The 24,126-nt window shown below is 42.7% G+C and overlaps 3 protein-coding genes across 6 annotated transcripts in view; all 3 read right to left on the bottom strand.

Annotated features, from left to right (window-relative positions):
* LOC124184625 (synaptic vesicular amine transporter) overlaps window positions 1-6,310 on the bottom strand; it is a 32,129-nt gene extending 25,819 nt beyond the window's left edge. For 2 of the 3 annotated variants that reach the window (XM_046574560.1, XM_046574562.1), the window contains exon 1: window positions 6,182-6,292. The gene's annotated coding sequence lies outside the window, so the exon portion shown is untranslated. Of the gene's footprint in view, window positions 1-6,177 lie in introns of all 3 variants that reach the window. The other variant, XM_046574561.1, reaches the window with a different exon arrangement.
* An 8,250-nt stretch (window positions 6,311-14,560) lies between these two features.
* On the bottom strand, window positions 14,561-16,631 carry LOC124184291 (odorant receptor 30a-like). Of its 2 annotated transcripts, none has more exons than XR_006871155.1 (5): window positions 15,650-16,631; window positions 15,458-15,557; window positions 15,265-15,360; window positions 15,016-15,164; window positions 14,561-14,935 (listed from the first exon to the last, which is right to left on the bottom strand). XR_006871155.1 is itself a non-coding variant. In XM_046573830.1 (5 exons), the coding sequence occupies exons 1-5, from the start codon at window positions 16,504-16,506 to the stop codon at window positions 14,885-14,887; spliced, it is 1,260 nt and encodes a 419-aa protein (XP_046429786.1). In that variant the 5' UTR covers window positions 16,507-16,631; the 3' UTR covers window positions 14,561-14,884. The 2 variants fall into 2 exon arrangements, 1 of the variants encoding a protein (XP_046429786.1); XM_046573830.1 differs by having other exon boundaries at window positions 15,016-15,171.
* Window positions 16,632-21,818: 5,187 nt separating this feature from the next.
* On the bottom strand, window positions 21,819-22,867 carry LOC124185558. Its single transcript, XM_046576435.1, has 3 exons — window positions 22,679-22,867; window positions 22,088-22,581; window positions 21,819-21,927 (listed from the first exon to the last, which is right to left on the bottom strand). Exons 1-3 carry the CDS (start codon window positions 22,865-22,867, stop codon window positions 21,819-21,821), a joined length of 792 nt encoding a protein of 263 aa, XP_046432391.1.
* Between the last annotated feature and the right edge of the window lie 1,259 nt (window positions 22,868-24,126).

Genomic DNA, 24,126 nt, shown 5'->3' with positions numbered 1-24,126 from the left:
TTGTTTGCCTTGTCTGACTTTGCGTTGAAGCAGCGCCAAACTTCCGCGAGTGTCAATCGCGAGGGATGCAAACTTGTGTAATGAAACTAATTGACTGCTCGTGACTGAGGCATATTCGTCTGTCAGGATTATCTTCCCTCTGTCCCTTTCTCTGGCTGCAATATCTATATTCGTACACGTAATTAAACTTCATCTCTATAAAGGATGATGCGCAAAATGTTTCACCGTAGCAATTAGTCACGGACTGTTTGACGCTGGTTACGGCGGGCGGTTTCGGAGCCTAAAATATGTCGGAAAATTCATCGCGCAACCCCTTTTGACTGCATAAAGAGGCGATCTTAAGCATATCCCAGATTCTTTGCGGTCACTTGCAAGTCCTGCACGCAGCGGTTGGAGCTCGGCTGGAAAAGACGGGGTGGATGCGGGCCGAGAGAGAATGCGAGAGGGAGCGAGACGAGAAAGAGGGAGAACCGAAGAGCGCTTAAAGGGCAAACTGTTGCTTCCAGCCTCAACAAGTAGGCCAGAGAGTTCGAGCCCGGGTTTTATTTGCATTCAGAACACGCGAAAATCATATTCCGATCGTACCTTTGACCGATCGAGTGACCAACGAAGTGCTTTTACCCTCATCCTCGAACTCCTTCTTCCCCGATTCAACACCCTTGCCGACTTTCGCCAATATATAATGCCGAATTTCGGTGTTTCCTGTCATTTTGCGATTAAAAAGAAAATCCATGAAAACTATTTTCCTTCCATCCGTTGTACCGATATTAAACGTCGTCAAGGGCGCGGCGTTTCTTCCGAGGTGAAGATACAGCGTCTAATTCGCTTTGGGAAGCAGCCCAGCCCGCGAAGCGTAATGGCGATGCAGCAGCTACTGAGAGGGTTTGTAACGAAGTTAGTTGCATTTAACTCGCTAGTCACACTAGCTGTCACGTTTCTCTCTCTTTCTCCATCCCCTTCGCCTACCTCTCTACACGGGTATCAATGTACGCGCGAATCTACACCGACAAAGCACTCGCAGGCTCGTCTACACTTTGTCGCGCAATATTGCACCCTAAACGAATTACGTCGGCAATTACCTTATACCGAGGAGGCAACACTCAGCCTGCAGAAACCGGGGGTGGGAGAACCTTACAGATATTGTTCTCAGTACTACCTTCCACCCTCGTGTATGTATATACATGTATATTTATCGACGCCCTTTCCGCCCATCCTAGAGCCTCGGAAATGTGTTCAACTCGGATACTTTTTGCCGAAGAAACGCGTCAGGGTGAGAAAAAACGTAGGACCAAAACGGACCACTGAATGTTCGACGAAAGTATTTTCTGCTTCTCGATTTTTTCCACAACGAATGTGGGATATAGAAATCTGAAAATTTACCGATGTACTCCCCGCACATATCGTATTACGTGGACTTGATTGATCTCCTGTCACAGAGTTGACAATATTGGCTCTGGGCCACGCTGCGAAATTGACCAACGTGAGTTGACTTTGATAATTTGGAAAAAATGAAAATTCAGCTGCGTTGTTATCGTCGTGTAGTGAGGAACTTGAATTCTTTGCAGATTGACTAAAAATTGACTTTTCGCGTGAAATAATAGAAATGTAAATGTAAACCCGTACGTTTTTTTATCTGCCATGTATGTTCAGTTGAACTTGACTCGAACTGGTTCTTCGAAGGTGATAAAAAAGAATTTTAAAAACGGTATATTTCGATTTGATTTTCACACTGAATACACAAACGATTTAGGGAGCTACTAATTTGTCAACTACCGGAATTTGACGAGTGAAAAATAATCGGAAATTTTGCAACGTATAATCTACCGGTATACAGAAATTAAGCCTCTTGAAATCCAAGGCCAAAAAACACCAAGAAGTTCAATATTACATAATAACCCTTGTCTCAAAGTACAGAATGTCTCACACATTTTTGCCAAATACACTTTGTACCTGGATTTCCATGGTTGTGACAGATGTTTCGATCTCAGCCTCCATGATCCGTGTAACAGGATAAAGTTGATCTATCTCGATGCGTTCGTCAGGTCTTGCACAGGATCGTTATATGTTCGGATTTATGCACAATAATCACCGCACCCACTTTTAAAACGGACAATAAAATTTCACTCCAACTTCAAATGTCCTCGCGAGCGTACCTATTATTTAAGCTAGTTCAGTTTAAAAAAAAACTTATCGATTCGACGCCCAGACTACATAAACGAAAGCTCACGATCAGTCCGATCGTACGCAAATGAATTTATAGTTGCTTAACGGCTTCCGCAGTCGCTATTATTGCACGTAGGTTTCTCTTTTACACCCCAATCAGTTTCTCACCCGAATAAACTGTCCGTACCTAAGTAGAGCTTCAGAAAGCGTGCAGAGAACGATTTGGTTCGCGCGCGTCGTCTCTGTATAATTCAACCCTGCAGCGTTGCATCTTTTTTTTCCCCGAGAAATTTGACTTCAGAGAAAACTGGTTCTCAGTTACCGTTGACGGGGATCCGGTAACCGTGTTATCGCCGGTAATTACACCGTAGCGAGTCACTTGGCGGGGGTTAGGGAAGGAGGCCTACCCGCCTCTTGGTCGCGGGACGGAGGTAAAGTACACGATGGGGTTATGCAGATTGCTTCGTAACTCTGTTACCGATCACCCCATTAAACTCACCACCCAGCCTAGGTGCACAGAGTTAGAAGCACAGCTATGGAGGAACGGCGAAAGAGAAGCACCTCGTTGGACGTGGTCTGGTCACGAACGGATGGTGCCAAGCGTCCGATTCGAAATTGGAAACAGCGACAACAGGGGTCGGAACGAATCGGCGAATTCGTCAGCGAGTGGAGTTTGTAACGACAGTGATACGAGTCGCAGATCGTCCCGACGATACGCTTCGCCAAGTTAATACCGCGGCGGGGTGAAACGAGGGGTTCTTTGAAATCTCAAAGCCAGAGCTGAGCTCAAAGCCTCGAAGCCTTTTCTCTCTTCTACCCTATCGTCTGGCAAAGTTTGCTCCTCCTCGTCTCTGCTGACTATGACACAAGGAAATGAGGGTTATCCGCCCAGATCACGCCTCGGCCAACTCGGACCAGATATACGGGCTGCTCACCCTGGAGGCGGCCAACTGACAACGAGTTCTGCAACGACTCTGCGAATGGACTTCGGAGTAAGATCGCTTTTGAACAAGAGCCTGCAGAGCTGCCCGTGCAGCTGTCACTTGCTGCGAACACGCACACCAAGACAATGCTGATTACGTATCAAAAAGGGCCTGCGGAATGACGGTAAACGACGAATCTGTCGTGGCTTCGAATAGCTTTGAGATCGCACCAACCGACTTCGATGCTTCATCAATTTCGGCTTTGGCGGAACCGCTTATTCGTACTTTGATTCAATCGGCCGGTTGCTTCGAGCTTTGAAGATTATAGGAGAATGACGAACCGAGTGACCATCTTGCAATTTTACCACTGACACGTGCGTCTGCATACGTTTCGGTATATTATACATAGACGATACACTGAGGAAAGCGTGCACGCGCACCGATGCAGGTGCGAAGAAGCAAGATCGATATTCAATTTAGGGTGCCAGCCCTGTTTTTGTAGCAGTGTCTCGAGGTCCACGGACCTCTTTATCTAACCGACCAGCTGTAGTCAATGTACCGACATAATCCTCGGCGCGTTGACACGGGGATGAAAATGGCGAAGGTTACGCCGATCCGAGACTTTTGACTTCGGGTTGATCGTAAGATTCACTGAAATTTAACAAAATGCCTTACGATAGTGTTTTCGCATTTCAAAGACCACAATAATTTTGGAATAATCGTCAGATGTCGCAGTGATTGCGATGTTCTTTTAAAAAGAAATTCACTTCACTTTATTCCGGCGCTAATATGGTATGAATACAGTTTATTTGAGAATGATTTCACGCGGAAAGTCTCGCAGGCGCCATTCGGAGTAGGCGGACGGAATCTTATGTAAGGCTCAGGGTGGTGTAAATTTAAAAACTGATATGCTGTGCTAGTAACGAATTTGATTCGCATCCGCCTTTAAACGAATAATGCGGAATTGAAAGAGGGAGAGAGAGAGAGAGGGAGAATCTCCAGGCACCAAGAGTTGTTGAAGAATGTTCACCCGCTGTGCTAAATCCGTGAATTGATCCTGATTCAAAAGCTTATTAAAGTTTGCACGCCGTATGAGTCTGATCGGAAATAAATTCCCGTTGGAATTCACACTGAACTAGACTAGGTTTAAGTTGACGATTTGATGGGTGGTAAACACGCGACTAATTATTATTAATCACTTGTGGCATGTCAAACGATCAAAGATTCCGTACTTGATCGTTTTCTTTCGTCAGTCCAGCTCGGCGTTCGAATTGAAACTGATTCTCGGATCTTCTACTTGCTATACGATGGCTGTTCGAAAATTGCTTTCAACTTTACGTCTGCCGCGCTTCAGTGTTTCCTGGTAGACTAATCTTGTGTTTATCAATAGTACTTAAGACACGGCGGCTAATACTCTGAGTCCAATATTAATCCTAGAACGGTAACGTGATTTTTTTTTCACTATTCCGGTGATAGGGGGTGCAAATACGCCCCAATCTTGTAAATTCCATCGTATCATTAAGGGTTCTATGGGGTCTCACTTTCTTCGTTTTCTAACAAAGAATCACGTGGGTCAAACAGTTTTTCATTCAAGTTCCACAAATGTGATAAACAAATTAGTAACCGAAACACGACAACGTAAGCTGTTTTCTAGCGGCGGAAAATTTACTTTCACGCGGGGTGTTTTTTCACCCCTCGTTACCGTTCTGGGATTAATGTCTTACCACTCTGGTTCACAACAGGCTAAACTTAGCCAAAATGCGTCTAAATGGCCGGACCGTCTAGATTCTAAATTTTGATTTTAAAATTCTTACGGAATATTGCGTCCTGCGCGAAGCTGTCTGTATTATTTTCTACCTTCCACTGTGTTTCCTAAAAACGAGCGGCGGCATTCCGTTAGGTTAGACAACCGCTTTTCCATGGCCGCTGTAAGCGCGTCAGCTGTAGCGTCGGACTGCCGAAGTTATTGTTCGTGTGCAATTTTCCTACGTAATCCTAGATCGTAATATACGCTCGCAGGAAGTTACGAAAGTACCACGATTCGTGTTCGTGCGTCGCGCATTTCCTATCACAGTAATCGGATAAAAAATTTACACAAAACGCATTTTATTTCTGCAATGAATCAACATTTTAAAATTCTACCATCGTAATATTTCATTTATATAACATACCCTTAATACACAAGTTTGACTATTTGAAAACGAATGAAACAACCTGGCGGCGTATCCGTTATAGATTTGCGCCGAAAAACTGCTGGGGAAAACATGAAAAAAATATACGACAATATTTCCGGAAAATTACACGATTTTGTTGTTTTCGACAACCGCCGCGCAACTACGATTATTATCTATTTACAACGGGATAAACTCAGCAGCTAACTAGAGGCGTACCTTCCGTCTTGAACATATCACGTGCAGGGCACTTACAAACTATTAAACTTTTACACAAATTGCTCCCTTTTTTCGATTCGATTTTTAATTTCCCATAAAATTTTATTCGCTTTACGAGGCACAATATTTACGATTCGAATTTGCAATTTTTGCGATAATGCGTACTCAAAAAGCATGCAGCTATACATATCTGTTACAAGTGTGGTTTCACAGTAAAAATTAATTCAATACAAATCCTCCTCGGTGATAAAAATAACTTGCTGGTCGAGAACGTTTTCGTGTGTGCATATAAACAACCGCAAAAAAATTTCCTTCAACAGCGGACAATTTTGCAAGATTAGTCAACAGTTTCGCTAAACTGTAAGAGCCACTTGACTATACTTGCAGAATCCTTGCAGTTACTGCAGCAAAATTACTCGCAGTCTCTGTATCAGCAATAAATGTACCTGATCCAGCGAATTATTTTTATCCTTGATTCGGGTTCCGCTAGATTCTTACCATTCGCGATCTATTCGATCTAAAATATCAAAAAGTTGTTGGTCGGAAAAATTAATACACGCGAGATTCAAGGAAGGAAGGAACGATCCTGCCTGCGGATGTTGACGGATGTAACGATGAGATGAAAGAAAATTGCAGAACAGGGTTAAAATCTTGTTCTTTGAATGAGGGAAAGAAAAAAAAAAAAAAAAAAAAGAACTCACTTACAGCGGAGCTGGTCTCGTTGTCTCCCCAGGGAGTCGGCTTGCCGCTAGTCCTCTTCTCGCGGATGGCGCGGGTTGTTCGCGCGAGAGATCTTCGGCGGCGAGTGAGGCTGCATGACCCCTGGGTTTCGGCTCTCGCCGCGGTGCCCGTCGCCGTCTGCCACACACAGCAGTCTTCGGGCGCCGGTCGCACCTACGCCTCGAACACCCTCCACGTTCCGCCGCCCACGCAGGCGCTCTTTAACACCTCGTATCCACCGACGGCGGCGGCGGCGGCGGCGGCGATCCTCATCCGATACAGAGGTCCTATTTTTGCGATATACGCCAGGATAATAGAATTCCCCGCGTCTTCCTGCCTCCGCGACGACGCAGGGACGTGGATGATGAGGATCCCGATGCCATGTTCCTCGGGATTTCCAAGATCCTACTTTCGGGTAATGTATCGAGGATCAGGACCCCTATTTTTCCTATATTCGCGTCGGCGATCTTGACCAAAGCTAATCCCCCGTGCTGGACGATGCCGCTGTGTGTTTATCCGAGTCATTCGTCGGGTGTGGGGGTCAAGGAGGTAGAATGGTCTGAACGATATACCATTGGCACAATGTTGGATATTCCAGAGTGCGAAAATTTAATGTGCACTGTTAAGCTTTCAATTGTAATATAAGAGTTGTTTCACCTTTTCACGTGAAATATTTTCTCGTAATAATGCAAAATAACGAATTGATTGGTTGGATTAAGAAAATTTTCGTTGGTCCGCAGAAAGGAATTAATTGCGGATTGCCAACAAAATATTTTACAAGGAAAGTAAATCGCAAATTCAGTTGACTGGAACGAAATTGATTCGAAGAGATCGATATTTATCACACCAAGTGCTAATTTTGTGGGTGTGACGTATTTGTTGAGGTAAAATTGATCAAATATTCCATGGACAGCTGTTAAGGAATTAATTTCATTAAATCGGCAGGAACATTCTCAATTCATCTGATATGAATGGTTCTTTATTTCGCAATGACTAGTAAATATTTCATCTGTTGAAACACAATTTACTTGTACGTGGAGCGTTGTGCTGAATCAAATAAAATGTAAGTTAAAAAAAAATATATCTACTCAGTGTATGAAATTTTAAAATGTTGATTCTGACGAGTCTAAATAATATCTAGCATTTTAACGTTTCGCACACTTTTATCTTTCGATGTTTTAGAGTTTCCTGTACTTCGACCTTCAGCATTTTAAACTTTTCTATAAATTACATCTTCGCATTGTGGAAAATCTGATACCGCAACCCTTCTAATTCGCGAGCGTTCTACTTTTTGATCTCCTCTTCACTTACCGAAGAATATAATCAGACGTTTCAGCGAGGAGACTAGTTTTGGTCAAGTGATTATAAGTATATAATCAATCACTGTGATTATTCCTTGAAAACTGACAGCGTCATCCGAAACGCATTCTCATTTTAGCTGACATGTCTGTCATCAGCAACTGATAATGACCGTGACTTCAAGTTGGCTTAATTCGATTTTCCAAGATCTCGAAACTCTATTATATGAGAAGCGCAAATTTTGATGCACATCTTTCAGACGCGGCGACACAGTTTTAACGATTTTATTAATTGCATCGAATAATGATCGTCTCCGATGCCGGTAATCTCGAACGTTCAGAACCCATTAGAGAATGTTCCAGTTGATTAAGCGGCGAGTCAATGAGCGTTTTGGTCTCCAAGGAATGTTCTTCGGAAGGTTGGAAGCGGAGAGATGGGAAGGATTGAGTCGAGCGAGGAGAAAGAGACGTTCCGGACCTCGAAGAATGTGCGATATGAGGAGGCGCGGCATTGAGACGCAGCGTTATTAAAACGCCACCACGTTCCGCCGAGGGGTTCACCAAGTGCTCCCTCAGGAATTGAAATGACGCCCCGTTCCCTATGCACATCTTCGCAATTTTCAACCCACGAATTTATAAAACGTGGTGAATATTTCATTGTTCTCCGGGACGCGACTTGGCGCGACTCAAAAATCAGCTACTCTAAGTAATTTCCCTGAAATTCCGACTGTGAGCGATGGATTAAAGTAATATGACGATTTTTACGAGGCTTCCTCGACCTTGACCACGACTTTCGATTCGTCAGATTGGATGACGCTCAACGTGTTGCAACGCAATGTTTTTCTCGCCTTTTCAAATATCAATCCAGAGTTATCCCGAAGCGCGGAACCGAAGCTTTGAACGAATCCAATGCAATCCGTTGCTTTCTCGACCGGCAAAACTCGAGCCACTTATACCGGGTACGGCGTATAAGTCACAGGCTTCGTTGAAAGGCGTCACGTGCCGGCCATAAGGGGATCATGGAATTACTGGAACATCAAATAGGAAGGCCCGGAAAGACGGGGGGGAGGGGGGGGGGGGGGGGATATAAATGGAGAGAGAGAGAGAGAAAAATAAAGTAGGGGAAAGGACAAATTCTACCACCTAGCTCAATAAAGTCACCGAAAAATCCTCATTGCTTTGTCACAGTCATATCCTCGAAGGGTCGAGAAAATGTGACCAACGATATGGAGTGAACGCAACTTGCAAATTTAAGCTTCGATTCTTCGTAACCGCTTTGATCTGATTGAACTGTCAGTTATGTCTTTGCCGACGTGCGTTTAAATAATTGACACACAGGGAGATGTTAATCGACGTTAAACCCTTTTTCGCAACACCTGTGGAGCAAAGAGCGGGGAGAAAAACATACAGAATCCGCCAAGCGAGCGAAGGTGGCGAGCACTTGTTGAATTTCGAAAGGATCGCACATCTCTCAAGCAACATATTCAGAGCAACTTGTTGCTACACGTATACTCGCAAGATACTGCTGCACGCCCCTTGATTTTAAATCCTGATAATTTTACACGAAATTCTACGTATAACGTATTCTGAGTGATTTTAGCACGTAACAGCCCAGGTTGGTTAGGTACTGCTGCACGGATTTATACACGTATGATAATATGTGATTTCCACTGCATCGTCCATGCAGGAATAATTAATTGAATGTTTGTAAATCGCGCACGATGGGTCATCACTTTCCAACTCAGGTTGGAGCTCGACTCGTCTTAACGATCTGTGACACAGGGGTTCAATGCGTGTGATTTGGCGTTGCTGAATGCGTTCAAAAACTTGTTCTCACGATGACTCGTCTCATTGAATCGTATTTGCTGACTCTATCTATTCCGTAATGAGTTACATTCAATTAATATTGCGTTTCGACATGTGTATGGTATCTTTTCTTTCTTTTTCCGAATCTTGAAGAAGACCCACAGGTTTTATTTGTAAATAACAAAACAGGCCACACGATTACAATTGTATTTCCGTTCGAGGTAAAATGACGGAACATTGAGTTTGAATTCGAAGTAAATAATACACGGTGCAAGGATTGCATGAATAATTATTTCAAGCTCAACTTATACCGATAGCGGATCGAAGAAATAACTTAGAAAGAAAAACTGAAAAGAATGAAGAGTACATAATGAGTAATGCACTGTATAATGAGAGAAGCGATAAGGGAGGAGCCCTCTGGGAAATAATTCCGCGTTAGGGTTTATTGACTTGAAAATCTTGACTTGTGAAATAATATGCTAGAAGGATTATTCCATAGTAATGAGAGACAAAAAAGAAAAAATAATTGAGATAACAATGGGAATGGCAAAATAGTGCCTAAGTTTGTGGACGTACGATGATCTGACCGAGCTTAATTAAGGAGGTACGAAATTCTGCCGTCGATTCCCGATACATAAAGAAATCTTAGATTGTGAATTCTCTAATTAATTTCCTAGCGTTTCTAAGACCGAAAGAAACTGCGAAAGTTTTATTCTGGACCAGCTCGGCAGCTTCGTGTACTTCGGGAATAAAATCGATTGGAGCTATCTTCGCAGTCGAACTTTTTCAAGCTTAATTTAACACGAACTGTGAAGATGTTTAATGACTTTTAACGGGATTTTGAAGATGTGACCGGCCATAGTGATGACCGACTTCTGAAAGCGAAAGAGAAATAATTACGGTAGGTACGTTTAGGTAACCGCGAAGTTCGGAGACTAAAGGAAAGCAGAAGTGCAATGTATCTGAATTGGGAAAGACTCTTACCTGCACGAATCAGAGTCAGTGCCAGGCTCCGTAATCCAGATGGCTTGTTTCAAGTTTCGGGATTGCCAGGAACGTTTGATCTGATCAGCCTAGCGACTCGATCCATGCTCGCGAACCAGTCACGTGATTCCGTTCAGATGTTCATCTCTGGGGAAGCAAATCGTACGATTACATCGCAGAAGATATGAAAACGGGGTTCATACGAAATTGGTTATGTGTTGCATTACTGTGCAGCTGTCAAATTTTATACTAGGGTAAAAATTACGATCACATTACGATTACGAGATGCCAATTAGACGGAAGAAGTAGCTACGAATCGATTTTGACACAACTTCTTGGGCCCCAAAAATTACAAGAAATTATACGACCAACCCCTTTCTATTTTTTCAAAATTTCTACCGATTCTTGGAAACGTTAAAACTGAGTTTTGAGCACCGGTGATTTGGTTGTACTAATGTTTAGAGGGAGTCAGACACCCACCCTATGAAACTGCTTATCTCACTGCTCTTGAGAAAAAAAAGTTCTCCGACGCGTCACAGAGAGTATTTTGCCACTTTAACACGGTATTTTGCGAATTCAAGAACTAACATATTATTTGATTGCGATGAACAATTAGTGACTCTTACGATTTGGTGAGTTCGGCAGCACTTCATCGGCCGTAACAGATTTCGTAAGTCATATGAACAAACGTAAGTATTTGATTTCGGTATTTGTAAACGTTGCTGCGTGTGAAAAAATATTGTTGAAGGAGAAAAAACATTTTTCCCAGTGCACTTACTTCCTTAAGAGCATCTTGCTCGTAGCCCATTGAAGAAGTCGACTGAAATTTCCATGGTAGGTATGTCAAGTTTGAAGAATCCGGTCAAACGGGTCCGAAAAGGCTTTAGCGTCGAATGACGTTACGGCGATGTAACAGTTTGTTGATTAAACAGAAGCAAGTGATTACCCAAGCAACATTTCTGGATGCCAACAAAGTCCGGGTGATGCGTTATTTTTCAAACCCACTTCGACGTACGGCTCACCGGGTGACGAATTGCGAAGTGATTCCACAAAACTCGAACAGTGTCGAGAACATCCTCCATACAATGGCGAGTTGGGATAATTATTTCGAAACGGGGCCTGCCGAGTTTAAGTCTCACCGGAAGGGAGCTGGGCTAAAGGAGAGAGGAGGAGGGACTCTAATTGTAAGTGAATCCCCGCTAATTAGTCATTCCGTTCGTGAGGCGAGTGTCATTTGCGGCGCTTGTCTCAGTTCGCAGAGACGCTGAGTATACTCGAATCGAATTTAGCAGTGAACTCTTAGATCATCCCGAGTCTCGAAGTTTGTCACTTAGCTCGGGAGACCGTCCTTCCAATTAATCGCAATCAATGACCGTTCAGAGCCCGGTATTTTAGCCGTCACACACGGTAAAATCGAATCGCCAAGCTCTCTATTTTCATAAATATCGCCGCGCGTACCTGCGGCTCCGGTAATTGGCGGCCATATCGGTAAGCATGGAGGTCGCGGGCGCTGAAGAGCACCGTCGAATTAATTGTACGAGTATATAGCAACCGCTGTACGGGTGTGGCTGAGAGGCGCAGCTGCCGCGGACACCCGTCACACCGACGCTTCCTACTATCCCGACGCCGAGCGTCGCGGTACGGCACCATAATAAAGAGATTCCTGGAGATTCCGCGAGCACGCGAGGTCCTCCAGTTAATGAAATCTATTGCCAGCTGAACCGCAGACGATGAATACCGAAATTGAATCGTCCATTTTACCGCCCTCTTCTTCGCCGTTCCTTTTCCCACATTCCGACAACCATTTACCTCACATCGGAGCACGGAGGGAATCATTTCTGGACGGGATGCCTGGCTCGTGTTTCTTACCGGGTTAACAAGCGCGTCAAACCCTGAAGCGATACCGCATGACTTATTCTAAGCCTAATTGACAATCGTCCAGATTCGTTATTATTTTGGATTATTCATGGCGGATTATCCGCCGTGAGGGTCCAAACGTTTCGAGAACTTCATCGAAACGGTCCGCGCAGTAAAGCCGGGTGAAAATGAGGGAAGAATTGGAGATTTTCAGGTCGAAGGTATACCTACCGACTGACAATAGGATAGAGATTATAGGACGAGCTCGGGCGTCGACTAGACACCGGCGTGAAAATACAGGGGAATTCACTTATCCGGTAATTGCCACGGAGGTGGGATACACTCGCCTTATCTTTCCCTTTCGCCACCCACCGTCAGCACTCTCTTATCCCTTAAGTGGCAACAAGTGGGGGGACTCTCGTACCTCCTCATTGTCAATGTCGCGCGTCAAGACTTCGCCAATCCACCTCTACCACCTCCGCTTCCGGCGCCGGCAGGGTTTACTTTTGGCGACATTCTGACATTTCGCGAGCAATTATCTGGTAATTAACTACAGGTGCGGAGATGACCTGAAGCCATGATTGCACCGTCGTTAGCTTTAGACAGGTTGGTCCTTGGATCCTCGACGGACATCCGTATCAGGCAAGGAGGGCGCGAATCAATGGATTTCGTTTTATTGCCCAGGATAGAAGCAGAAGCAGAAGCAGACCGAGTCATTTTTCCGAATCAAGCCCGGCGAGGCCGCAAATGCTTCGTTGTTATCATTTACTAGCGCCTATTCCACCGCCCGGGAGGGTCGATCCATCACTACTGTAGTCACTGGCTATCTCTCTGTCTTCATCTTTATTTATAATCTCCCACTCCCCGAGCGCAGGTTTGTTCATCCGTATACCAGAAGATTCGTCCAAGAAGAATTGGATCGACCTGAGAACAGCCGACCGTCTTTCTCCCTTCTCGCATGGTTTTTATCCAAAAAAAGGGACCTCGGTTCATGAAAAGCAATGAACTATTCGATTCGCCAGCCCCGTCCAATTTTATGCCGCGTTCAAACCTTAGATATACGCAATTCTCAGTCCAGTATTATATACGTATAGTGTCAGAGAAACGTGAGACGTTTATTTCACCTTCACCTTCGCCAGTCGAGTGATCATCCTCCGCTAATTCCAACTGGTTAATGATTCGAACGCTGCCGCACGCATAGCCCGATGTGTCTGCACATCCTGATTTGTGTACAACTGCACATAAAGCTACGCTGCTGCATACTTACTACCGTATAAGACGTGACTGTCGATAGCTAGGCCAATCGGAGTCTGTAGTTATCTCGGAGGACTGCTACTGTAACGAGTGAGCGTAGCAACTTCTTGCGGACCAAGACGTGGCTTTTGCGACTCGGGCTAATCGCCGGTTCTTTTCATATTCGCATAACGGACGACGCTGGACAATCGTGGTTTTTGTTTTTTCTTTATTATAATGACTTCCAAAACCAGTGTGAGGAAATCGTTCATGAACTGTGGCCTTTTCTGCAGGTAAATTATAATTCGCAGATGAATCAAGGAATGTGACATTGATATTCGGTCAGGTTCTGGAAAGGGTGACGAGCACTTCTTCTTACCAGATCTACGAATCCGTCTGCCAAGGGGCGCCGAAAGGATGATCGATGCTCAACCTAAGCCAAGAGCTACACTGAAAACCTCTCTTCCCCCAATAATTCTTTCGGGCTATTTTCCGAGCCAATTCATCTCGACCTTCATTTTCCAAGTGCCAATTTCCTACCTCCAACTGTAAGGAGTCACACTTACGCTAAATAAATCTGATGGATACACATTCAACTTGAAATACGAAAATATCCCTCAGCGGCTTTACAGCGATTCTTCTCTCGGTGAAATATCACAAGTTGAAGTGACGCAAAAAAATTTCCAATGACGGCTGATTCGATTGTCTGTCTGTTTGATAAATTTTTATTTTTCACTTCAACGACGGATCTTCTAATTCGCCATGTTGTGTTGAAGGATTCTCTGTAAGTCTTGGAAAATCGTAATACTTTAAAAATGACGGTGCCAGACAAGTTTTACCCTGATTTTCTTTTTCGCAAATTTCTCAGCCTTCAGTGGCCCTGATGCAAGCTGATTTACTCGTTCACATCGCCTTTATCCCGTGAAGGTGCCTGATCGACAGCGGAGATTCCTGGGCTTTTTGACTTTACCGGCAACCTCCCCGTGAAATATTCACCCTTGCAAGCAAAACTCTGTGCCCAACGTTGCAGGCATCCTCGTAGCTTGAGCTACCAGCTGTTGAGAAAGTCATAATTTTGTGACGAATGTACCGAAAACAGTGAACCTTATTGTTAGTTTTGAACGAAATAATGTATTTGCCTGCAAATAAAATTATAGATCGGAGGAAATAAATTCGAGTGAAAACAATCTTTTAGAGTAACGTTTATAACCTTCGTCGTCTCACTTTACAGATATGCGAAATCAGTGTTAGTGAGATATGCAACCATTTTCACGTCTATTACTCAGCTTCGGCAAAAGGACCATCGCCATTGACGTTTTGAACGACTAGTGAATCAAATATCGTAATCGAGATTTGACAGGGCTTCACAGTTCGTGCGCAGCATGATCATGAAAGTGAAAAAAATATTTAAGAATTGGAAAATTTACACAGCACATGTATTCGAATTGAAATAAGCTGAGTAGATTGTTTTTCGTCGGTGTATCGAGTTTGCTAATTACAGTTGTTTGTCTTAATTGAGTGACCTTAGCACCGTGAAAAAGGAGACAGCCGATGAAACCATCTGAAAATGAGATACAGCGAGTCACAACGGAGAATGACTTACAGTTTAGATTCCAAAGGATATAAAGACGAGACACAAACCGATGCAAAAGTTTCCAGGGAGAGGTACACGAATTTTCCAGCTGTCAATCGGACCGGCTTTTGAGCTCTCAGGATCACGATTTGAATAGATTTTTGAAGGTCACTTGGCCATTGATACCACGGGACAAAGTAAGCAGCGTCTGCAATTGCTTCGCTCTTTTTGAGCCAAGAGTTGTTTTTACATGATACCGTGGAGAAAACGATAATTTTCTCAAACCTATGATTTACTATTTTGGTCGGAGAATTTACCTCTGTCATCAGATCGTGCGGTGGCCAGTTGCATATTAGGAGTTGAACCACTCCAATGACAATTTGCGAAGAGTACTTGAATTTGTCCTGGTCATTCTGAAACAGCATTTTAAATTTTTGCACAATTCACTCGGAAACGATAAGTAAGAGATACGAATACCCGTCGACTTTCACACTCAATTTCGTGACTTACCCCGGTCAATTTGAACCCAACCGCTGATAAGATGTAAGTGCTCCCGATAAGTTGCGTGAGAAATATGATCTTCGTTAATCGTTCGATGTGCATGCATATTCTGCAAATGAAATTCGATTTATCAATCATGGTGTTGGCAGTTTATCATTCTCGATTTCTCCGATCCTTGCAAGGAAAGCAACACAGACTCACTTGAGAATTATTTTGTGATAATTAAGACAAGACCTAAGCTCAGACGCCACTGATGTTTCTACAGGATTGTTTATTCCGATTTCCAACCTGGAATCCACTATTGCTTGGTTATAACGGTCACAGGTACGAGGAATGATTATGTCGCTCTTGTCGCTCATTTGAATCTTCATCGATTGTGCCATACTCCTGAATCGGTTCCGGATAACTCTCAAGTGTCCGCAGACGGTTGTTATCAAAAGTGGTCCAGCCATGTCAATGCCGACACAAGTCACACAGAGATGAACCATACTAAAAATCTGAATAAAGTATAGAATTTCGTAGCAGGGTGACTGATTTACCTCGGTAAAAAAGGCGTAAGGTAAACTTCTGGTCGCGTTTGAGTTACTGTCGTGTAAATGGACGAAGAATGGCGCGATTGTGTAAAAAAATATTGTGAATATGCACTGCGACAAGAAGAAGTAGGTGAGGTTTTCTACGCCTTTCATTAGCGAATTGATACATCGACGCTCATCATCGGATGCAGTCTTCCACAGATCGTCGAGGATCCGCAATATTTTATGCATATCGCCTCGTAACCAGTAGACAATCAGGTAACGTACAAGTCCTCCGAAAAGGGCGATTATCAAGGCGACGGACTCGATCGCTGTCTCCAAGAAGGCCGCGTGAATAAGAAAGTCGTAGATATAGGCCGAAGTGTGAAGTATCAGTGCGGCGCCGGAAATGATGGTCAAGCCGCAGCTGAGGAGCGTCTTCGAGGAAATCTCATCGTCCATCGGAATGGTCCCGGAAAATTTTAACAGGGCAACATTCATACGAATGACTTGACTAAATGATTCCTCAGTTTTGGCTGTAGCCATTTATAGCTTTGTTAGTCGACCAGTCAGTCGTACGGCTGATTAAAAGACTGCAAAATCGAAAAATCGTGCGTCAATGACGTTCGAGTGATTATATTCACCCGAAAAAGCAAGACTATAGTTACTTCCCGATTGTTCGAGTCTGACTGATGCTTGTGATGCCTGTTGAGAGATTGAAATCACGAGCACAAATAGCCGGAACCGATCAAGTATTCGATCTGCGCATGCGCTACCCCTTCCACTCGAATGTTTTGTACTTTTCGTGGATAGAAAAGTATCTGGACAAGTTACTGGAAAAAGTCAGAAGGTTTCTGCCTTCTTTGCAACGGCACGATACTGCATGAGGTACCGTAAGAGAGGGCGTGGGTAATGAGTGCAGAAAATTGCATCATCACTAGTGGTACACGAAGTAAAAAATCAAGAAAGAGACAGTGATAATGCACTTTTGCGGATAAAATGGAAAAATTGTATTTGCAAGACGAATACAAATTGTAGAAACGAATGAGCACCAGTAGTTGATTCATGTTAATTTCGTGATTTCCCGTGGATATAAGAATATGTTCTTATTCATGTTGCAGTAATAATTTGGAATGGATATGCTGAAGGGAGAGGTCTGGCGCAGGTGTGTCATTTTTTATTCACATGAGTTTGACTGGGACTTGAATCGCTGAGCTTAGAAAAGCAAAAGCCTGGGGCGTTCCTCAACTTGGTAAAGTAATGTGTGGGTGGGCGTTCTGTACCGATCGGCCCTGTGCGCAAAGTTTGTTAACTGCAACAGTTTGCCCAGTGACTGTGTATTTTCTTACATTGCACGGGAATTCGCGAACTTGCATGCCTCAACATGAATACCAATGACTTGAACTTTCGTGAAAACTGTCAATTAGAAAAAAAATCAAATATGATTCAAGTTCTTACAGATCCGTTCACAGTTTGTAACTATAAATATATGTACGCTATTTAGATGGCAGAATAGATGGTCCTCAGCAACATGAATAACGACATCGCAGAAGAGATGATCTGAAATTAAGCTTCCTTGTATCTCCATGACCCGCTTATAAGTGATCGTGAGATAGTAACTTACGGAGGCTAAAGTTGCCAGAGAGTATGTAACAAATTTCCCAGCGGTTAAGCGGGCGGGACGTTGGGATCGTGCCATCATAAACAACACCATGTTTCTGGTACGAAGTGAACAGCGGTACCATGGAATTGCGTAAATCGATTCAGTCACCGTGGTGCTCTGCTGGGAAGAAGTCAATTACCGGACATAATCGAATCCCAAAATAACTTGGCACGAGACTATCATATACTGACTTCGGTGATGAGGCACTCCGCTGGCCAACATGAGATGGACAGTTGACCAATGGCCAATAAGAAGGTGCTGAAGAATTGGAAAATTTCTGACCCATGCATCTGTGGAAAAACGAACGACACTCAAATTAGAATGACTTTTATTTTCACTTGGACTACGTTAAATGTTTTTTCCATAAAGAAAAAAGCCACAAGTAGAGAAAATACGTATAGTTGTATGTGGTGGTTGATTAAAGATCTACAAAAGATGTAATCTAGCAATGAAGGTCATGGTTTCATCTCACCCTTGTCAGTCTTGCCGCTGAAATACCCAACATGTAAAGTCCGCCCACAGCTTGCGCCAAATTGGCGTAGCAAACAGCGTCCTCCAATTGCGCGCAAAAACTAGAGTTTAGAGAAAATAAACAGTGTGAGATAACCCGATCAATCTGCGTGGTAGTTTTGAAAATTTCACACGTACTCCATTACGATTTGGTGACGCAAAGTGCACTTCCTCAGAGTTTTTTCAGCGCATTGATCTATGCACCGTTCGCCGTGTTTTGACTTCTTATTGGCAATGTTGGCCAGCCAGTTTTGGATTAGTTTGAGCTGCCCGCAAGTGTGTAGAGCAAAAAATGGACCGACGAGATCGCAGCCGATTATTGAGCAGAGGCAGACAGAAGTCGAAGCTGATTGGATGGCGAAGATAATTTCATATCTTGGCGACTCTGAAGAGTCCATGTTTATTTGGTATGGCCAAGACCTGCTACTGACAACTGCACCCGGTATAAGCTCCTTGATTATGGGGGGAAATATCCACATGGCGGCTCCAACGACTTTCGTTAGGCACAAGCCAAGACTAAGCAATCTTGCTCGATTCGTCCATACAGAAATGATTCTCAAATCGATCGGGCTTGCGTCCTGCCACAAGGACTCACACGTCGACATCAGACGTCATATCTTGTTGCGATTCCAGGCAATGAAGATCATTTTAAATCCTGCTCCAAGTACTCCGGCCACAGTGTTCAATGTGTCGATTATCTTGTCTCGGCCAAGATTCTGCGCCTCAAATGAAAGAGCGTAATGATTACTCAATTAACTGCTGAAAATCGCGAAGTGGCGTCATGAAGTTATTCAATGTTTTTTGTTGTTTCAGGTGAATATTAACTTTTGCAAACATTTATTCTAAGTATTTTTGAGGTCCAGGAATTTCATTATGACCATAAAAAGTTATTTGTTCAGTGCATTCGTACAGTTTTGAGGCCTCAAAGTTGATGATTATTTGATAATTTTCTTAAATGTTGTCATAGAATAAACTGTCTTCATTTCTTCCGGAGGTATTTTTCTTTTAAAAAACATGAATAATACTGTTATTGAGTCTAAATACGCAATTTCCAGAAATACCAAGTAATTTTTCTAATATTAGCTAGAGTTATAATACCGTACATTAAATCACATTGACTAGGTGATTTTTGAAATTGCGTATTTCAATTCAAAAATAGTATTGTTCAATGTTTTTCAAAATCAAAATTAATCCCACAGAAAGAAGATGATAGTTTTTTCTATGACGCCATTTCAGAAAGTGGTCCAAAACTCCTCAACTTCGAGGGCTCAAAACTTCATGAACGCGTGGAAAAAATTACTTTTTATGGTCGTAATGGGATTACTTGAGCTGAAGAATACTCAACACACATGTTTTCAAAAGTAAATAATCACCTGAGACATCGAGAATATTGAATCGCCATTCTGAGCAGTTACGTTACAGGGGCGATTGATGCCGCTATGACACATTGGCAGTTAAGTGGTTAATGGTGAAATTGAGTGACTTGAAGAAAATCTCAATCTCTTTTTTTTTTATGCAATAGTCGAGCACTTACCGTAGAGAGCATACAATGAACGACTGGGATGATGATGCTACTGACGCACAAAATTGTGAACGCAGTTAGGAATATACTGAGTCGTTTTTTCCAAGTGGTTGGAGGTCCCTTCAGAGGAAGGATGCCGAAAAATTGAAGAGTAAAGTTGATTATACGCGCCAGATCGTTGAAAGATTCTTTTTCCGGCATTGCTGTTATCGAAAGGAGATATTGACTGCAGACACCAGGGAGTATAAACGCGCGAATGTTATGACTGCGAATAATTCATCGATGTGAAGTCTCTTCGGTGGATTAACAGTGCTAAATGAGTTCTGTTACTTTCTACTGCAACGTCGATCAAGGTTTGTTTCGAAAGGGCAAAGGAGCGTGATGCGAAGTTTAATTACTGCATAATTTAATGAATCACCCCATTAGATAATGACTTGTATCGTTAACTGAAGTAAATAGTTGACGAGTTATCCTAAATATCTCACGCAAGTATATAATTATTTCTTCACTATCGAAGCTTAATTGTGAGATAAAAGTAATCAACAACCTACTGCGGGCATTGTCACCGTGAATTAATGTGACGGTACAGAAAATTGTCACGTGTACTTGAAATTTTCAGGTGATGCCATTAAAAAAACTCAACTCATTCATAGACAATGATCTTGTCAAAAGGCTATGTAAAAACAGTAATTGCATAGTGAAAATTGCCGCGTTGTTTACTACAGCAATTAAAGTATCTTTCCAAAGACATTTGTCGGTTGGAAAATATCGTCTACACATTACTTTTATTTCAAGTGCTACTGCAAAATTAGATTTATTATCAAGTTGATCGATTGATTTCCAACACAATATTCGGATAATGCATCGTTACAATACAGTGGAGGTTGGTAGGTAAGGAACTCGAGTTTATTAAAATTTTATTGCTCTGATTTTTGATCGATGATGATGCATCATGCAGACATATATATTCACCCTAGTATTTAGCTGCACGACTCATTGTCACTTACCCTACTATAACGTTCATTATGTACCGTTATGTGTAAAATGGACGAATTGTTTTTGCAAGACGAATACATATTTTACCAACGTTTCGTAATTTCTTTTCGGCATAAAAATGTGTTCTTATTCACGATCCAGTAATAATGTGGAATGGATGCTGGTAGCAAACGTTTGGCGCAGGTGTGTCATTTTTTATTCCCATGAGTTTGACTGCGAGTTGAATCGCTAATTATAAGCTTAGAGAAGCAAAAGCCTAGGGCGGCCCTCATAACTTGGTAAACTAATCCGTAAGTGGGTGTTCTGTGCCTATCGGCCTGTGAGCAAACTTTGTTAACTGCACTTGTGGCAGCTATAGATAGGACAGTACGCCCTGTAGTGACTATCCTTTTTCTTACACTGCACGGGAATTTCCAAATTTGCATGTCTTAACGTGAATACGAACTTTTGTAAAACGTGTTAATTGGACAACACAATGGAATTACATTCAAGTTCTTGGAAATTCGTTCGGAGTTTGTAACTATATGTAGATGTATGCACGTCATTTACGTGGTAGAATAGATGGTCCTCAGCAACATGAATAATGACATCGCAGAAGAGATGATCTGAAATCAAGCTTCCTAGTATCTCCATGACCTGCTCAAAGTAATGGTGTGATAGTGACTTACGGAACCTAAAGTTGCCAGAGAGTATGTAACAAATTTCCCAGCGGTTAAGCGGGCGGGACGTTGGGATTGTTCCATCATAAACAACACCATGTTTCGAATACGAAGCGAACAGCGGTACCATGGAATTGCGTAGATCGATTCTGCCACCATGGTGCTCTACTGGCAAGAAACGAAGTAAATTAATAGAGATAATCAAATCCGGTAATGACTTGGCACGAGACTATCATATACTGACTTCGGTGATGAGGCATTCCGCTGGCCAACATGAGAGGAACAGTTGACCAATGGCCAAGGAGAAGGTGCTAAAGAATTGGAAAATTTCCGATCCTTGGATCTGTGGAAAAACAAACGATACTCATATCAGAATGGGTCCCATTTTCACGTTGAAATGATTTTCGATGAGAAAATAAGTTCAAGTAGAGTGTAGTTGTGTATGTCAAATCAGATATGTGGCAGTTAATCAGACACCCATGACAGATGCAATCAGCCAAAGAATGTTTCATCTCACCCTCGTCAGTCTTGCTGCTGAAATTCCCAGCATGTAAAGTCCAGCCATAGCTTGCGCCAAATTAGAGTAGCAAACAGATTCCTCCAATTGCGTGCAAAAACTAGAGTGTAGAGAAAATTAGCAGTATTAAAGAACTCAAACAATCTGCGTGGCAGTTTTAAGAACTTTACACGTACTCCATTACGATTTGGTGCCGCAAAGTGCACTTTCTCAGAGTTTTTTCAACATATCGATCTACGCGTCGTTCACCGTGTTCTGACTCTTTCTTGGCAATATTGGCCAGCCAGCTTTGGATCAGTTTGAGCTGCCCGCAAACGTTTAGAGCCAAAAATGGTGAGACAAGATCGCAGCCAATTATTGAGCAGAGGCAGACGACAGCGGAAGCTGATTGAACGGCGTAGATAATTTCATATCGTGGAGACAGTGAAGAGTCCATGTTTATTTGGTATGGCCAAGACCTGCTGCTGACAACTGTACCCGGTGTAACCTGCTTGATTATGGGGGAAAATATCCACATGGCGGCTCCAACAACTGTCGTTAGGCACAGGCTACGACTAAGCAATTTTGCTCGATTCGTCCATACAGAAATGATCCTCAACTCGATCGGGCTTGCGTCCTGCCACAAGGCCTCACACGTCGACATCAGACGCCATATTTTATTGCGATTCCAGGCAATGAAGATCATTCGAAGTCCTCCTCCAGCTACTGCAGCTACAGTGTTCAAGGTGTCGATTGACTTATCGACGCCAAGATTCTGTGCCTCACATAAAAAAACGTAATGATTAATGGTGGAATTGGGTAGCCCGAAAAAAATCTCGTCGCTTCCTTCTATGTACAATTCAAGCACTTACCGTAGAGAGCAGGAGATGAATGACTTGAACGATGATGCTACTGACGCACAAAATTGTAAAAGCAGTTAGGAATTTACTGAGTTGTTTTTTCCAAATGGTTGGAGGTCCGTTCAGAGGAAGGACGCCGAAAAATTGAAGAGAAAATTTGATTATACCCGCCGCATCGTCGAAAGATTTTTGTTCCGGCATTTTTATTATTCAAATGAGATATTAACTGTAGACACCGGAAAGTATGAACGCGCGAATGTTATGATAGCTGATGATTCATCAATTTCAAGTCTCTTCGGTGGATGAAGAGTGCTGAATGAGTTCTGCGACTTTCAGTTGTAACGTCGGTGAAATTTCTCTCCGACAGGGTTGACGAAGGAAGGTGATGCGAAGCTTAATTGCTGCATAATTCAATGAATCACCCTATCAGATAATGACTTGTGTCGTCAACTCACGTTCTCACGTATATAGTTGACAAGTTATCCTAAATATCTTACGGAAGTATATAATTATTCCTCCACTACTGAAGCTTAATTCTGAGATAAAATTTGACAACACCCGATTGGTAAAATTGATACAATGAATAGATGTGACACTGTGGCGGTGTCGTAAAATTGTCAGTTATACTCAAGATTTTAAAAAGATATCAGTGAAATAACTCATCTTATTCATAAGCAATGATCTTGTTAAAAGGCTATTGAAAAAGGATTCATTGCGGATTGAAAACTTCCACTGGACTTGTTTAATACAACAATTGAAGTATCTTTCCGAAGACATTTGTCGGTAGAAAAAATATTGTCTACACATTACTTTTATTCCAAATGTTACTACAAAATTACATTCATTATAAAACTGATCCAGTGATTTCCAAAACAATACTCGGATAATAGATGATATAATACAGTTAACGATGGTACGTAGGAAATTCGACTTCATTAAAAATTGACCAGTTAGATTTCTACAGCAACTCTCAATTTTCTTCGCGGACTCGAAAGAGAAATTAATGGTTAAATTTAATATATCGTATTTTTTACCATAAAGACCGTTGGTTATATACACACGCATGACTATGAGCCTGGGATTGTACAATTGTTTCAATCTCCTTTGTTACAAATTGTATTCAAATAAATTCGGTACTACTGTTTCGCTAGTTGGATTACATCGCACTTGAAAATAGAACTTTCCCAGCCAGAAATAATCCCAGAATGATTTTTGCACGGCCATTGGACGGCTTCGTTGAACGGAACAAAGGGAGTAGTGGAATCGGACGAATTTTGCAAAGTGGATAGCGAATCGGTTCGAGTAGCAATCGCGGGGAACTCGGAGGGAGATGAGCTGCTCCAAAGAAAGACAAACCTGAACTGAATTTCGTGAGCCTCATGCACGGTACCTGCAGAAAGTTTGGTGCGGACTTCTACAGGCGAACTTATTATCCCCTCCACGCCCTTTCCAGTATTATA

This window comes from Neodiprion fabricii, chromosome 6 (assembly GCF_021155785.1).
Source record: "Neodiprion fabricii isolate iyNeoFabr1 chromosome 6, iyNeoFabr1.1, whole genome shotgun sequence".
Taxonomy (NCBI): Eukaryota; Metazoa; Arthropoda; class Insecta; order Hymenoptera; family Diprionidae; genus Neodiprion; species Neodiprion fabricii.
Note: the sequence above shows the minus strand (reverse complement) of the source record. Positions and strands in the feature narration are given on the sequence as shown.

Coding starts and splice junctions, on each gene's coding strand:
- LOC124185558 (XM_046576435.1), bottom strand. CDS start 22,867: ATGCCGGAACAAAAATCTTTCGACGATGCGGCGGGTATAATCAAATTT. Junction 22,582..22,678: donor TTCATCTCCTGCTCTCTACG/GTAAGTGCTTGA, acceptor TGTGAGGCACAG/AATCTTGGCGTCGATAAGTC. Junction 21,928..22,087: donor GCCAATATTGCCAAGAAAGA/GTCAGAACACGG, acceptor TCTACACTCTAG/TTTTTGCACGCAATTGGAGG.
- LOC124184291 (XM_046573830.1), bottom strand. CDS start 16,506: ATGGCTACAGCCAAAACTGAGGAATCATTTAGTCAAGTCATTCGTATG. Junction 15,558..15,649: donor TATCACAAAATAATTCTCAA/GTGAGTCTGTGT, acceptor TTTCATTTGCAG/AATATGCATGCACATCGAAC. Junction 14,936..15,015: donor CCCTGGAAACTTTTGCATCG/GTTTGTGTCTCG, acceptor TCTCATTTTCAG/ATGGTTTCATCGGCTGTCTC.